Source organism: Procambarus clarkii, chromosome 54 (assembly GCF_040958095.1).
Source record: "Procambarus clarkii isolate CNS0578487 chromosome 54, FALCON_Pclarkii_2.0, whole genome shotgun sequence".
Classification (NCBI taxonomy): Eukaryota; Metazoa; Arthropoda; class Malacostraca; order Decapoda; family Cambaridae; genus Procambarus; species Procambarus clarkii.
The window spans coordinates 24,765,174-24,780,808 of record NC_091203.1 but is presented as its reverse complement, the minus strand read 5'-3'; the positions used below and the strand labels follow the sequence as shown (position 1 = coordinate 24,780,808).

The 15,635-nt window shown below is 45.8% G+C and overlaps 2 protein-coding genes across 2 annotated transcripts in view; both read left to right on the top strand.

Moving 5' to 3' along the window:
* Positions 1–15,635, top strand: part of LOC123771310 (uncharacterized protein DKFZp434B061) — a 71,312-nt gene that overhangs the window by 46,251 nt on the left and 9,426 nt on the right. The window lies entirely within an intron of this gene.
* LOC138352746 (coiled-coil domain-containing protein 15-like) lies at positions 6,703–7,725 on the top strand. Its single transcript, XM_069305334.1, has one exon. The coding sequence runs from the start codon at positions 6,703–6,705 to the stop codon at positions 7,723–7,725; it is 1,023 nt and encodes a 340-aa protein (XP_069161435.1).

Genomic DNA, 15,635 nt, shown 5'->3' with positions numbered 1-15,635 from the left:
AAAAACACATGAAAAACAGTTTTTCAGAAAAAAACATGTTTTTTTTCCATCACAGACGTAACATCAATAGAATATGTATATAAAAACCCGCTCAGATGTGAATGGAACGTTGTGTGAAAATTTCAAAGCAATCGGTGAAGAACTTTCGGAGATTAACGATTTTGAACAAACGGACATTTCCATGTTTATTTATCAGTCCGGCAACCAGGAGGTTGCCGGACTGATCAACCAGGCTGTTGGACGCGGCTGCTCGCAGCCTGACGTATGAGTCACAGCCTGGTTGATCAGGTATCCTTTGGAGGTGCTTATCCAGTTCTCTCTTGAACACTGTGAGGGGTCGGCCAGTTATGCCCCTTATGTGTAGCGGAAGCGTGTTGAACAGTCTGCCTCCCCCGTGACAGGAAAAAAACATGCGTCATTTGAAAAATAGCGCCATCTGTTGCACATAATAGCAACATACACGCTATACTAAATATGTCACGAATTCCATTTCAGTGTTTCCGATTGCATTGATAAATTTTATTTTCATAGATTTCGATTTAAGTAATTTTGATATGATTATTTTGTATAACATTGCCTTGGAATTCAACTGTGTTGTTTACCATGCCGTTCATTTCGAGAGTATTGTTAATTTTTTTCTTTTTTCATCATTTTTCATTTCGTTTTTTGAACTGTTTTTCTTATATATCAGTGATGGAAATATCTGGGGCCAGATTCACGAAGCAGTTACGCAAGCACTTACGAACGTGCATATCGTTCCTCAATCTTTGACGGCTTTGGTTACATTTATTAAACAGTTTACAACCATGAAAACTTGCCAATCAACTGTTGTTATTGTTATAAACAGCCTCCTGGTGCTTCGGAGCTCATTAACTGTTTAATAAATGTAAACAAAGCCGCCAAAGATTGAGAAATGTACAGGTTCGTAAGTGTTTGCGTAACTGCTTCGTGAATCTGGCCCCAGATCATTTGATCATTAGACGAGGGGGTGGGGAGTGGTGGGGAGGACGAGGGGACTGGAGTGGGGGAGACAGGGAAAGGTGCTGTGGCCTGCCATATATATATATATATATATATATATATATATTATATATATATATATATATATATATATATGTCGTACCTAGTAGCCAGAACGCACTCCTCAGCCTACTATGCAAGGCCCGATTTGCCTAATAAGCCAAGTTTTCCTGAATTAATATATATTTTCTCAAATTTTTTTCTTATGAAATAAAAAAGCTACCCATTTCATTATATATGAGGTCATTTTTTTTATTGGAGCTAAAATTAACGTAGATATATGACCGAACCTAACCAACCAAACCTAACCGAACCTAACCTATCTTTATAGGTTAGGTTTGGTTAGGAAGCCGAAAAAGTTAGGTTAGGTTAGGTAGGTTAGGTTGTCGAAAAAACATTAATTCATGAAAACTTGGCTTATTAGGCAAATCGGGCCTTGCATAGTAGGCTGAGAAGTGCATTCTGGCTACTAGGTACGACATATATATATATATATATATATATATATATATATACATATATATATATATATATATATATATATATATATATATATACATATATATACATATATATACATATATATATACATATATATATACATATATATATATATATATATATATATATATATATATATATATATATATAATAGGCCTAAAATATGGGTTTAAACATCAATTTGTTCATGAGACAATTGTATAATATTATACACGAGGTGTTCCTGAGGTGTCCCGTCCTGCTACATGTATACACCCACTCTACATGTATCTATGTAAATACATCAATGCATAACTATACATATGAAACGCTGAATAAAATGAATGTGCCGTCTTTCTTGAAGATCAAATTGCATCTCCTGATCAAGGCTTAAGGGGGATTTGCCCCCTTATGTTAAGGGACTTAAATAGTGAATACCTGGAGACCGTTTTAGACCAGGGAGGGGGGGGGGGAGGAGGAGAAGAGGAGAAGGAGAGGAGGAGAGAAGGAGGAGAGTGAAAGGGGAAGCTGCTGAGTAAGAGTAATGACTTGTGTGTGATAGTGTTATCTGAGTGGACCTTCTCTCTCTCTCTCTCTCTCTCTCTCTCTCTCTCTCTCTCTCTCACTCTCTGTCTCACTCTCTGTCTGTCTCTCTCTGTCTCTCTCTCTCTCGCTCTCTCGGTGTCTCTCTCTCTCTCACTCTCTGTCTCACTCTCTGTCTGTCTCTCTCTCTCTCTCACTCTCTGTCTGTCTCTCTCTCTCTCTCTCTCTGTCTCTCTCTCTCTCTCTCACTCTCTGTCTCACTCTCTGTCTGTCTCTCTCTCTCTCTCTCTCTCTCTCTCACTCTCTGTCTGTCTCTCTCTCTCTCTCTCTCTCTCTCTCTCTCATGATTCCACACCCTCTTGTTCTCTGTCCCTAGAGGAAGTGATCGTAGAGGGTGACACTGTTGTCACAGGTAAACTGTTAACACCTCGACGTGTAAACCAAGAACAGCTTCACTGCTAACCTCAAGGTAAAGGTAAACTAGTAACAGCTAGATCTCGAACGTCGACCAGGAAAAAAACACTCCTCAAATATTGGAAATGTCATCCAGAAACGACAAACTATTTGTTGAGTCAACATCTCAGAGTTGGAGCGGTTGGGCACTCTCCTGGTAGTGTGGTAGGGGGGAGGGGTCCCCTCCTGGTAGTGTGGTAGGGGGGGTACCCTCCTGGTAGTGTGGTAGGGGGGAGTGTGGTGTACCCTCCTGGGAGTGTGGTAGGGGGAGTGTGGTGTACTCTCTTGGTAGTGTGGTAGGGGGAGTGTGGGGGTACCCTCCTGGGAGTGTGGTAGGGGGAGTGTGGTGTACCCTCCTGGTAGTGTGGTAGGGGGAGTGTGGTGTACCCTCCTGGGAGTGTGGTAGGGGGAGTGTGGGGTACCCTCCTGGTAGTGTGGTAGGGGGGTCTATGGTGGGTCTACACCCACCTGTGGGTCTACACCCACCTGTGGGTCTACACCCACCTGTGGGTCTACACCCACCTGTGGGTCTATGGTGGGTCTACACCCACCTGTGGGTCTACACCCACCTGTGGGTCTATGGTCGTTTTGTTCATATATTTACTCACCTAAATATCCATAACAAATATATCGAAGGGGCTGATATTGTCACCGTTGACATTATTGATAAGCTGAAGAGGTTCTAATGGAACTAGAACTATGCCGACAAAAGCTGGGCAGGACATTGTCAGCATGAGTCCCCCGGTGACGTGAAGGACACGTCTTATGCCGAGCGATAATGCCGAGCGATATCTTTACGTACAGATATTGCTTCTGTTAATGTTCTTATTCAGGAAGATTTGGTTCACCTTCAGGAAGACTGCTGTGCTCGTGATGTCTTTGAGTAAGAATGGTGTTAAGATGGACTGCAAGATATGGTGGTCTTGACCACGTGTGAGACAGTTAGCTCTTTCCTCTCATATGCTTCTGTCAACACGTGTAAATCTGGAGCTTCCATCTTCTCATGAAATTTAAAATAAGATTGTCGTTGAATGAGGAAGAGAATCTTCGATGTATCTTAGGGAGAACATGTGCTCGGGTTCCCAGGCGAGCAGACTGCAGGCAGCAATAGCCATTCATCCATCCATTCACATTGCAGTTGAAGCCGTTCAAACGTGTTCTATATATTTGTTGTATTGTATGTGCAATAATTTCAGAAGATGAATAATTACATTCTTTTTATAAATGTAAAACCCAATACATTTGCCATGAAGAAAATAGTGCAGAACAACAGGAGAACAATGTGAGATTGTTCTATAATATACTATTCAGTTGCTGTGTATATATATAAATAGTTTATATAAATCTATAAAAATATATAGATGTTTATATAAAAACCATCAATAAATGGTCATGGAGTTACCCATCTGTTGATGTCATTTACAAATATAGACAAGTGAATGTTATTCTGAATGTTTGTTTACTTGTTTGGTCATTACACCCAAATGTTACCATCTTAGGGTCGTTAGTGTCATCTTCGGGTCCGTGAGGTTGTTAGTGACCGTCAACTACTGCGGCGCCATTAGCCTCGTTAACTCAGTGTTCAGCACCACCGCCGGTGTTGTTGAACACGTGTTCACCAGTGTTGTTCTTTGTCTTCGTCCTGTCAACCATCTCTGGCAGTGTTATACAGTGTGTTCCTGCCTGCCCTCGTCTGCTGGCCGTGTTATACAGTGTGTTCCTGCCTGCCCTCGTCTGCTGGCCGTGTTATACAGTGTGTTCCTGCCTGCCCTCGTCTGCTGGCCGTGTTATACAGTGTGTTCCTGCCCTCGTCTGCTGCCTGTGTTATACAGTGTGTTCCTGCCTGCCCTCGTCTGCTGGCCGTGTTATACAGTGTGTTCCTGCCTGCCCTCGTCTGCTGCCTGTGTTATACAGTGTGTTCCTGCCTGCCCTCGTCTGCTGGCCGTGTTATACAGTGTGTTCCTGCCTGCCCTCGTCTGCTGGCCGTGTTATACAGTGTGTTCCTGCCCTCGTCTGCTGCCTGTGTTATACAGAGTGTGTTCCTGCCTGCCCTCGTCTACTGGCCGTGTTATACAGTGTGTTCCTGCCTGCCCTCGTCTGCTGCCTGTGTTATACAGTGTGTTCCTGCCTGCCCTCGTCTGCTGCCTGTGTTATAAAGTGTGTTCCTGCAAGCTCTCGTCTCCTACATATATGGTTTTATATTTTATCTTTTATAAGAAGGAGGGAAGTATCAGGGGGAAAGCGCCAAGTCATTACGACTATATAGCACTGGGAAGGGATCAGGATAAGGCTTTGGGATGGGATGGAGAGGAAGGTATGTTGCCCAACCACTTACAAGGTCGCGGTTTGAACGGCGACCTGCGTGGAGCGAGACCGTCACTCTACCGTCCAGCCCAAGTGGTTGGACAGCAACAGACAATCTGAAACAACCATAAAAATGGAAATTAAAATTCAGTTTATATTTAATAGAATAAATAATACATAGTAAACCATTATAAATGTATATTATCACGATGTAAGAAAGTGATCTGAAGCAGCCGTTCGCGGGTATAGGTCTTGTCCCAGTACCAGTAGATTTGGACCTGGCAGCCATCTTGACAGCCATATTGGAAAAATTCCAGAAAAATACTGGACGGTAGAGCGACGGTCTCGCTTCATGCAGGTCGGCGTTCAATCCCCGACTGTAAGTGGTTGAGCACCATTCCTCCCCCCTCCCCCGGCCCATCCCAGATCCTTATCCTCATCCCTCCCTTGTGTTTATAGTCATATAAACTATCACTTTCTCCTGATAGTTTCCTTCCTCATACCAGAATCGTGCACCCACCCCAGACATCATCCCCCAGGCATCAACGGACAAGAGCAGTGTACACTTGAGTGCAATGAGCACTTCCTCTGTGGTCCAGAGTCTATGTGAACTTCCTGCAGAGTGCAGGTTCCAACACGAAAACTCTGCGGTAACTGCACGCCACATTTGACTATCACAGTCTAATTGTTACGGCCACTATGGGTCACAACCGGGTTCTTTGATGGTAGACCCAAAATGATAGTATCCGACCCTAAGTCGGTAGTACGCTTTCAAGAAAGTGGCCATGTAGTGCATAAAAACAGGGGATGAACAAAACACTGTTCCTTTCCTCAATGTATTAAATATTTTTCCACCGCCGTTAAGTATATATATGTACACCATCACCATAAATAATATATAAAGAACAGATAGGCTATTACTACACCTATGTACAATCTGTCACTCAGGATATCAAACGTGTTCACGTGCAGAGTTCATCAATCCCCAGTGTTCCATCACTGTCCAGTAGCGTCTCCAACCTTACTGGGAAGAACACCGGGTAGTTCACCTGTACGTGAGCCAGCCCACTGACAGTGTCATGACGTGCCTGTACCCCCACGACCGCTCTCCAGCTACTGGCTGGCAGAGTGCCTCAGCCACACGCTGAGCTGGGTCACAATACAGGGGCAGCGATCCCCTGGCAGCAGTCTCTAGCGACCAGCTAGCAGCACTAGTCAACAGTCACCTCCCTGTCGTCAGTCTCTCCCCTAAGCCAGTCACTAAGGTACGCCGATCTTTTTCAACACTAAATCGCTAGTAACAACCACACCGCTCCATCGGCGGCGGCTTACTTTGTCATTTCCAGGACCATGTAGGGAGACTCAGGACTGCCCAAGATGAACTGCCGTCTCCAGTACCGCTGCCCCCAGACGTCACCTCTGTGGACACAAAAAACGTCATCAATGACCTAGCCGATACTGGAGAACTAGGAAATACCACTAACCCACTGGCGAGTTAACATTGTGCTCTGTAGCACACACTAGGTGGCGCTGGTCTTGAGGCGTCACCTCACCAGAGGTCACTCACAACGACCCCTCTGGCTGACCCAGGCAGGAATCTTGAGCCATTTGCAAGTTTTAGATAACCACCACCAGATGGCATTGTCCATATTACGTACGATTCCCGGGCAGTTCGGGTGCGGACTCTTAGATGGCGCTGGAACTGCCACTCTACCCTCTGACAAGGGCGACGAGTACCTAACATTAATTATTTCTTAACTCTGCGGTAAAGACACTCCACATTTGACTATCACTTTAGTCTACTTATCTCTCAAATGGTTTTCGTATCATCCTTTTTTTTATGCTACATGTTTTGCCAATATAAGTTTCACATTTGTAATTGTGAAGAATGGTGAGGTAATTATGAAGGATGGTGAGGTAATTATGAAGGATGGTGAGGTAATTGTGAAGGATGGTGAGGTAATTGTGAAGGATGGTGAGGTAATTGTGAAGGATGGTGAGATAATTGTGAAGGACGGTGAGATAATTGTGAAGGATGGTGAGATAATTGTGAAGGATGGTGAGATAATTGTGAAGGATGGTGAGGTAATTGTGAAGGATGGTGAGATAATTGTGGAGGATGGTGAGATAATTGTGAAGGACGGTGAGATAATTGTGAAGGATGGTGAGATAATTGTGAAGGATGGTGAGATAATTGTGAAGGATGGTGAGGTAATTGTGAAGGATGGTGAGATAATTGTGGAGGATGGTGAGATAATTGTGGAGGATGGTGAGATAATTGTGGAGGATGGTGAGATAATTGTGGAGGATGGTGAGATAATTGTGAAGGATGGTGAGATAATTGTGAAGGATGGTGAGATAATTGTGAAGGATGGTGAGGTAATTGTGAAGGATGGTGAGATAATTGTGAAGGATGGTGAGATAATTGTGAAGGATGGTGAGGTAATTGTGAAGGATGGTGAGGTAATTGTGAAGGATGGTGAGGTAATTGTGAAGGATGGTGAGATAATTGTGAAGGATGGTGAGGTAATTGTGAAGGATGGTGAGGTAATAGTGAAGGATGGTGAGATAATTGTGAAGGATGGTGAGGTAATTGTGAAGGATGGTGAGGTAATTGTGAAGAATGGTGAGGTAATTGTAAAGGATGGTGAGGTAATTGTGAAGGATGGTGAGGTAATTGTGAAGAATGGTGAGGTAATTGTAAAGGATGGTGAGGTAATTGTGAAGGATGGTGAGGTAATAGTGAAGGATGGTGAGATAATTGTGAAGGATGGTGAGGTAATTGTGAAGGATGGTGAGGTAAATGTGAAGGATGGTGAGATAATTGTGAAGGATGGTGAGATAATTGTGAAGGATGGTGAGATAATTGTGAAGGATGGTGAGATAATTGTGAAGGATGGTGAGGTAATTGTGAAGGAAGGATAAATGCGAGTTTTACGACTGTTCACCTGCTCATTCCAGTCACAGTTGTAATGACTTGTAAAAATCACTTACGAATTGATTTACTCAATTCGCTGTGCTCAACTCTACCAACTTCCCGCCAAACACACAACCAAACTACGACGTTGCTACAACGTTCGAACAAGGTTTAACACCTAACAATTCTACCAACCAATATAACAAGTTGTAAAACATTCCAATACGTCATAAAAAGCGTTATAACAAGATGCAACAACTTTATTACAAGTTGTAACAAGGGAATCATAGGGATCGTTACGTTAAATGGCTCATAGCCCATCCCAGCTGAACACAACCGAACACTTCCTAACGTAGCGATATATTCGTCTTTGACAATCAGAAAGCGAGCTTTGTTGACCCGTCCTGCTACGAGAGGACCATTCCCTCACACCACAGATGTGTTCATTCAGGACATTTTCTCTCGGATGATCCTGTACCGCAGACACTCTGCTTTCTCCCTAGACTCTCGGCAGCCAGATTCACGAAGCAGTTACGCAAGCACTTACGAACGTGTACATCTTTCCTCAATCTTTGACGGCTTTGGTTACATTTATTAAACAGTTTACAAGCATGAAAACTTGTCAATCAACTGTTGTTATTGTTATAAACAGCCTCCTGGTGCTTCGGAGCTCATTAACTGTTTAATAATTGTAAACAAAGTCGCCAAAGATTGAGAAAAGATGTACAGGTTCGATGGGGTTGGTGGGTTGATGGGGTTCTGGGAGTTCTTCTACTCCCCAAGCCCGGCCCGAGGCCAGGCTTGACTTGTCAGAGTTTGATCCAGCAGGCTGTTGACAGGTGTTCTGGGACACCGTCCTTGATGGTGTGGTTCAAGTAGGAGAATGTTCAGTCCACACTCACTCGCGCCTTCAACTCTTATATCGGGACCACAAAACCTTCATTCCTCGGTATTGGGCCAAATCCGTTACTGCAGCCGTCTATAACCTGTCAAATCCGTCACTGCAGCCGTCCATAACCTGTCAAATCCATCACTGCAGCCGTCCATAACCTGTCAAATCTGTCACTGCAGCCATCCATAACCTGTCAAATCCGTCACTGCTGGTGCCGTCCATAACCTGTCAAATCCGTCACTGCTGGTGCCGTCCATAACCTGTCAAATCCGTCACTGCTGGTGCCGTCCATAACCTGTCAAATCCGTCACTGCTGGTGCCGTCCATAACCTGTCAAATCCGTCACTGCAGCCGTTCATAACCTGTCAAATCCGTCACTGCAGCCGTCCATAACCTGTCAAATCCGTCACTGCTGGTGCCGTTCATAACCTGTCAAATCCGTCACTGCAGCCGTCTATAACCTGTCAAATCCGTCACTGCAGCCGTTCATAACCTGTCAAATCCGTCACTGCAGCCGTCCATAACCTGTCAAATCCGTCACTGCAGCCGTTCATAACCTGTCAAATCCGTCACTGCAGCCGTTCATAACCTGTCAAATCCGTCACTGCAGCCGTTCATAACCTGTCAAATCTGTCACTGCAGCCGTCCATAACCTGTCAAATCCGTCACTGCAGCCGTCCATAACCTGTCAAATCCATCACTGCAGCCGTCCATAACCTGTCAAATCCATCACTGCAGCCGTTCATAACCTGTCAAATCCGTCACTGCAGCCGTTCATAACCTGTCAAATCTGTCACTGCAGCCGTCCATAACCTGTCAAATCCGTCACTGCAGCCGTCCATAACCTGTCAAATCCATCACTGCAGCCGTCCATAACCTGTCAAATCCATCACTGCAGCCGTCCATAACCTGTCAAATCCGTCACTGCAGCCGTCTATAACCTGTCATATCCGTCACTGCAGCCGTCCATAACCTGTCAAATCCGTCACTGTAGCCGTCGTCATTCAGCTCCTGAAGACTGTTCCCGTCTCCAAGCGCCCTCTCACTGTCCTTAACTGCAAGTTTCAACTCCTAATTAAATTATTAATTACAACTTCTAAATCCTTGCAAGTTACAAGAAAGAAGTGCAGTGTTTATGTAGAGTTTCCGGTGCCAGAGGTGGGAATACAATTGTATACTATTGTATACTTTTGTTGTGTACAATTCTTGTACACAACAACGTAAACTTGTAAGAGTTTTAAATTATTGAGTTGAGAGTTCGGTCGCCAGTCTGTTGACAGAATGCCATCTATAATTTGTTTTTACGTATTTCAAGACTGTATTTCAAGTATTTCAAGACTGTATTATAGGTATTTCAAGACCGTCTTTAAAGTATTTCAAGACCGTATTTCAATGCCGTGTTTCAAGTATTTCAAGACCGTATTTCAATGCCGTGTTTCAAGTATTTCAAGACCGTATTTCAATGCCGTGTTTCAAGTATTTCAAGACCGTATTTCAAGACGAATTTCAAGTACTTCAAGACCGTATTTCAAGTATTTCAAGACCTTATTTCACGTATTTCAAGACCGTATTTCAAGTATTTCAAGACAGTATTTCAAGCATTTCAAGACCGTATTTCAAGTATTTCAAGACCGTATTTCAAGACGTATTTCAAGTATTTCATGACTGTATTTCAAGTATTTGAAGACGTATTTCAAGTATTTCATGACTGTATTTCAAGACCGTATTTCAAGTAATTCAAGACCGTATTTTAAGTATTTCAAGTTTTTCAAGATCGTATTTCAAGTATTTCAAGACCGTATTTCAAGACGGAGACAAGACCGTCAAAATTGTTGTTGTTGTTGTTACAATTTGTAATGGTCTTATTATTCTTATTATTTGTTAATATTTTCTTATTTAATAGCTCAACTACTTGAGATTGACGTTAGAGCGACGGTCTCACTTCTTTCTTGCAGGTCTGGGTTCAATCCCCCGACTGTTTTAAGTTGCTGGGTGCCGTTCCTTCCCCCTCGTCCCATCCCAGCTGCTCATCCCGTCCCATCTCAGCTGCTCATCCCGTCCCATCCCAGCTGGTCAACCCGTCCCATCTCAGCTGCTCATCCCGTCCCATCCCAGCTGGTCAACCCGTCCCATCTCAGCTGCTCAACCCGTCCCATCTCAGCTGCTCAACCCGTCCCATCCCAGCTGCTCATCCCGTCCCATCCCAGCTGGTCAACCCGTCCCATCCCAGCTGCTCAACCCGTCCCATCCCAGCTGCTCATCCCGTCCCATCCCAGCTGCTCATCCCATCCCATCCCAGCTGCTCATCCCATCCCATCCCAGCTGCTCATCCCGTCCCATCTCAGCTGCTCAACCCGTCCCATCCCAGCTGCTCAACCCGTCCCATCCCAGCTGGTCATCCCATCCCATCCCAGCTGCTCATCCCGTCCCATCCCAGCTGCTCATCCCGTCCCATCCCAGCTGCTCATCCCGTCCCATCCCAGCTGCTCAACCCGTCCCATCCCAGCTGCTCATCCCGTCCCATCCCAGCTGCTCATCCCGTCCCATCCCAGCTGCTCAACCCGTCCCATCCCAGCTGCTCATCCCGTCCCATCCCAGCTGCTCAACCCGTCCCATCCCAGCTGCTCATCCCGTCCCATCCCAGCTGGTCATCCCATCCCATCCCAGCTGCTCATCCCGTTCCATCCCAGCTGCTTATCCCGTCCCATCCCAGTGTTCTCATGGTGTCTTAGTGTTTACTTCTCATATTTAACTTCCTTATTCAATGATAATAATTTAACCGTTAATATTATCAGTAATTTCAATGATAGTTACGATAAGGCGAAGTTTGCTCAATAACTTCTCCTCTGAAAACAATTTTCGGAATTGTTTGTTTAAAGACGACCAATTGGAAGGGAAATTAAAATGAATTACTTGAATCTTAATTAGAAAATATTGAAGAAAAAGGATTAAATCGGTTCTTTCTCGGCGGTGCTTGGGTCAACCAGGTGCTTGGGTCAACCAGGTGCTTGGGTCGACCAGGTGCTTGGGTCAACCAGGTGCTTGGGTCAACCAGGTGCTTGGGTCGACCAGGTGCTTGGGTCAACCAGGTGCTTGGGTCAACCAGGTGCTTGGGTCGACCAGGTGCTTGGGTCAACCAGGTGCTTGGGTCAACCAGGTGCTTGGGTCAACCAGGTGCTTGGGTCAACCAGGTGCTTGGGTCGACCAGGTGCTTGGGTCAACCAGGTGCTTGGGTCAACCAGGTGCTTGGGTCGACCAGGTGCTTGGGTCAACCAGGTGCTTGGGTCAACCAGGTGCTTGGGTCGACCAGGTGCTTGGGTCAACCAGGTGCTTGGGTCAACCAGGTGCTTGGGTCAACCAGGTGCTTGGGTCAACCAGGTGCTTGGGTCAACCAGGTGCTTGGGTCGACCAGGTGCTTGGGTCAACCAGGTGCTTGGGTCAACCAGGTGCTTGGGTCGACCAGGTGCTTGGGTCAACCAGGTGCTTGGGTCAACCAGGTGCTTGGGTCGACCAGGTGCTTGGGTCAACCAGGTGCTTGGGTCAACCAGGTGCTTGGGTCAACCAGGTGCTTGGGTCAACCAGGTGCTTGGGTCAACCAGGTGCTTGGGTCGACCAGGTGCTTGGGTCAACCAGGTGCTTGGGTCAACCAGGTGCTTGGGTCAACCAGGTGCTTGGGTCAACCAGGTGCTTGGGTCAACCAGGTGCTTGGGTCGACCAGGTGCTTGGGTCAACCAGGTGCTTGGGTCAACCAGGTGCTTGGGTCGACCAGGTGCTTGGGTCAACCAGGTGCTTGGGTCAACCAGGTGCTTGGGTCAACCAGGTGCTTGGGTCGACCAGGTGCTTGGGTCAACCAGGTGCTTGGGTCAACCAGGTGCTTGGGTCAACCAGGTGCTTGGGTCAACCAGGTGCTTGGGTCGACCAGGTGCTTGGGTCAACCAGGTGCTTGGGTCAACCAGGTGCTTGGGTCAACCAGGTGCTTGGGTCGACCAGGTGCTTGGGTCGACCAGGTGCTTGGGTCAACCAGGTGCTTGGGTCAACCAGGTGCTTGGGTCGACCAGGTGCTTGGGTCGACCAGGTGCTTGGGTCGACCAGTACTTGTGTCGACCAGTACTAGGGTCGACCAGGTGCTTGGGTCGACCAGGTGCTTGGGTCGACCAGGTGCTTAGGTCAACCAGGTGCTTGGGTCGACCAGATGCTTGGGTCGACTCAGTGCTTGGGTCGACCAGATGCTTGGGTCGACCAGGAGCTTGGGACGACCAGGTGCTTGGGTCAACCAGGTGCTTGGGTCAACCAGGTGCTTGGGACGACCAGGTGCTTGGGTCAACCAGGTGCTTGGGTCAACCAGGTGCTTGGGACGACCAGGTGCTTGGGTCAACCAGGTGCTTGGGTCAACCAGGTGCTTGGGACGACCAGGTGCTTGGGTCGACCAGGTGCTTGGGACGACCAGGTGCTTGGGTCAACCAGGTGCTTGGGACGACCAGGTGCTTGGGTCGACCAGGAGCTTGGGACGACCAGGTGCTTGGGTCAACCAGGTGCTTGGGTCGACCAGGTGCTTGGGTCAACCAGGTGCTTGGGTCAACCAGGTGCTTGGGTCAACCAGGTGCTTGGGTCAACCAGGTGCTTGGGTCAACCAGGTGCTTAGGTCAACCAGGTGCTTGGGTCAACCAGGTGCTTGGGACGACCAGGTGCTTGGGTCAACCAGGTGCTTGGGACGACCAGGTGCTTGGGTCGACCAGGTGCTTGGGTCGACTCAGTGCTTGGGTCGACCAGATACTTGGGTCGACCAGGAGCTTGGGACGACCAGGTGCTTGGGTCGACCAGGAGCTTGGGACGACCAGGTGCTTGGGTCAACCAGGTGCTTGGGTCGACCAGATGCTTGGGTCGACCAGGAGCTTGGGTCGACCAGGTGCTTGGGTCAACCAGGTGCTTGGGTCAACCAGGTGCTTGGGTCCACTCAGTGCTTGGGTCGACCAGATGCTTGGGTCGACCAGGAGCTTGGGTCGACCAGGTGCTTGGGTCAACCAGGTGCTTGGGTCGACCCAAAGCAGTAACCACATTTTCACTTATCGATTCGGAAGACAAATTCAACACGTTGTTTTGATTAGATTTCTTTATCCAATCACTATAAACTAATTAACCTTAAAGATCTTTCTAATCTTAGCACCTCATCACCTTCATTACCTTATCTCAATGGACTTGTCAAGACTCATAAGCCTAACTATCCCATGAGACCTATCATCAGTTCCCTGGGATCCATTTCTTACAAGATTTCTAAATGGTTTACCATAATCTTGTCCCTCATTGTTAGGAACTATTTCTATCTTCTTATTTGACCAATTCTATTGAATTAGTTAACAAATTGATTAGTGTTCCAATCTCTCCTGATGTCAAGTTAATCAGTTTTGACGTGTGTTCTTTGTTTACAAAGGTGCCGGCTGATGATATTCTTCATTATCTTGTTCATGAATTAATGAATCATATTTTACCTCTTTCTGCTGATATTGTTGTCAATCTTATTAAGTTGTGCATAAAAAAATGTAAATTTACGTTTAATAATGAGTGTTATTTACAGACATTTGGAATGGCAATGGAGAATACTTTATCGCCATTGTTTTAATGATATGATAAAGCTATCCATTTCATTATATATGTGATAAGGTCTTTTAATTTGAGTTAAAACTAATGTAGATATATGACCTAACCTAACCAACCCTATGTAACCTAACCTAACCTAACCAACCCTATGTAACCTAACCTAACCTAACCAACCCTATGTAACCTAACCTAACCTAACCAACCCTATGTAACCTAACCTAACCTATCTTAACCTAACCTAAACTAACATAACTAAGTCAATAATTTATGTTCTTAGCATAATATAATAATAATATTTCAAATAAGCCATTTGGAACAACTATTTGTTAAAAAAGAAAATCACTCGGCCTATTAGGCAAATTAGGCCTTGCGTAGTAGGTTGAGAAGTGCGTTTTGGCTACTAGGTACGACGTAAATATATATATACATATATATGTATATATATATATATATATATATATATATATATATATATATATATATATATATATATATATATATATATATATATATTATTTATTTATTTATTTATTTTGAGGGGAGAGAGGAGGGTGAAGCAATAGGATTGATTGATGTAGATTAAGCCATCCAAGAGGTGGCACGGGCAGGAATAGCCCGCAAAAGCAACAGGACCATCAACCATCCTATGTTGGCCATTAATCCTCACCAGTAATCCTGCAAAGTTGGCTGAGACTTGCCCTAAGCATCAGACCTCGAACTGTCTAGAGACATTATTTTACTGATTAAAAACGAGACAAGAATTTCGTAAGGACTGAAATAATCTTTCATATGAATGTTTTCACTTATCATTATAAGTGAATTGAAATGATTAAATATGTATTATATTTTTTTAAAATGATGAGAAACAAAAGAAAATATAAAATAAATTGAAGAATAAGATGTATTTTAGGACCAGAAATTAATATTTGAAGCAATTTCGGGTTTTAATATTCCATCACAAATGTTATCCTCTCCTGGCTAATAAAAATGGTAATATATTCCCACTTTGTGGGAGAGATTTTGACGGAGATATGAAACACTTTATGAGAGACGAGGCTCCTCCACGCTGGGCTCCTCCACGCTGGGCTCCTCCACGCTGGGCTCCTCCACGCTGGGCTCCTGCACGCTGGGCTCCTGCACGCTGGGCTCCTACACGCTGGGCTCCTGCACGCTGGGCTCCTCCACGCTGGGCTCCTGCACGCTGGGCTCCTCCACGCTGGGCTCCTCCACGCTGGGCTCCTGCACGCTGGGCTCCTGCACGCTGGGCTCCTGCACGCTGGGCTCCTGCACGCACCACCACCACCAACACCACTACCACCACGAACACCACCACTACCACCACCAACACCACCACTACCACCAACACCACCACTACCACCACTACCACCACCACCACCACCACTACCATCACCACTTCCACCACCACCACTA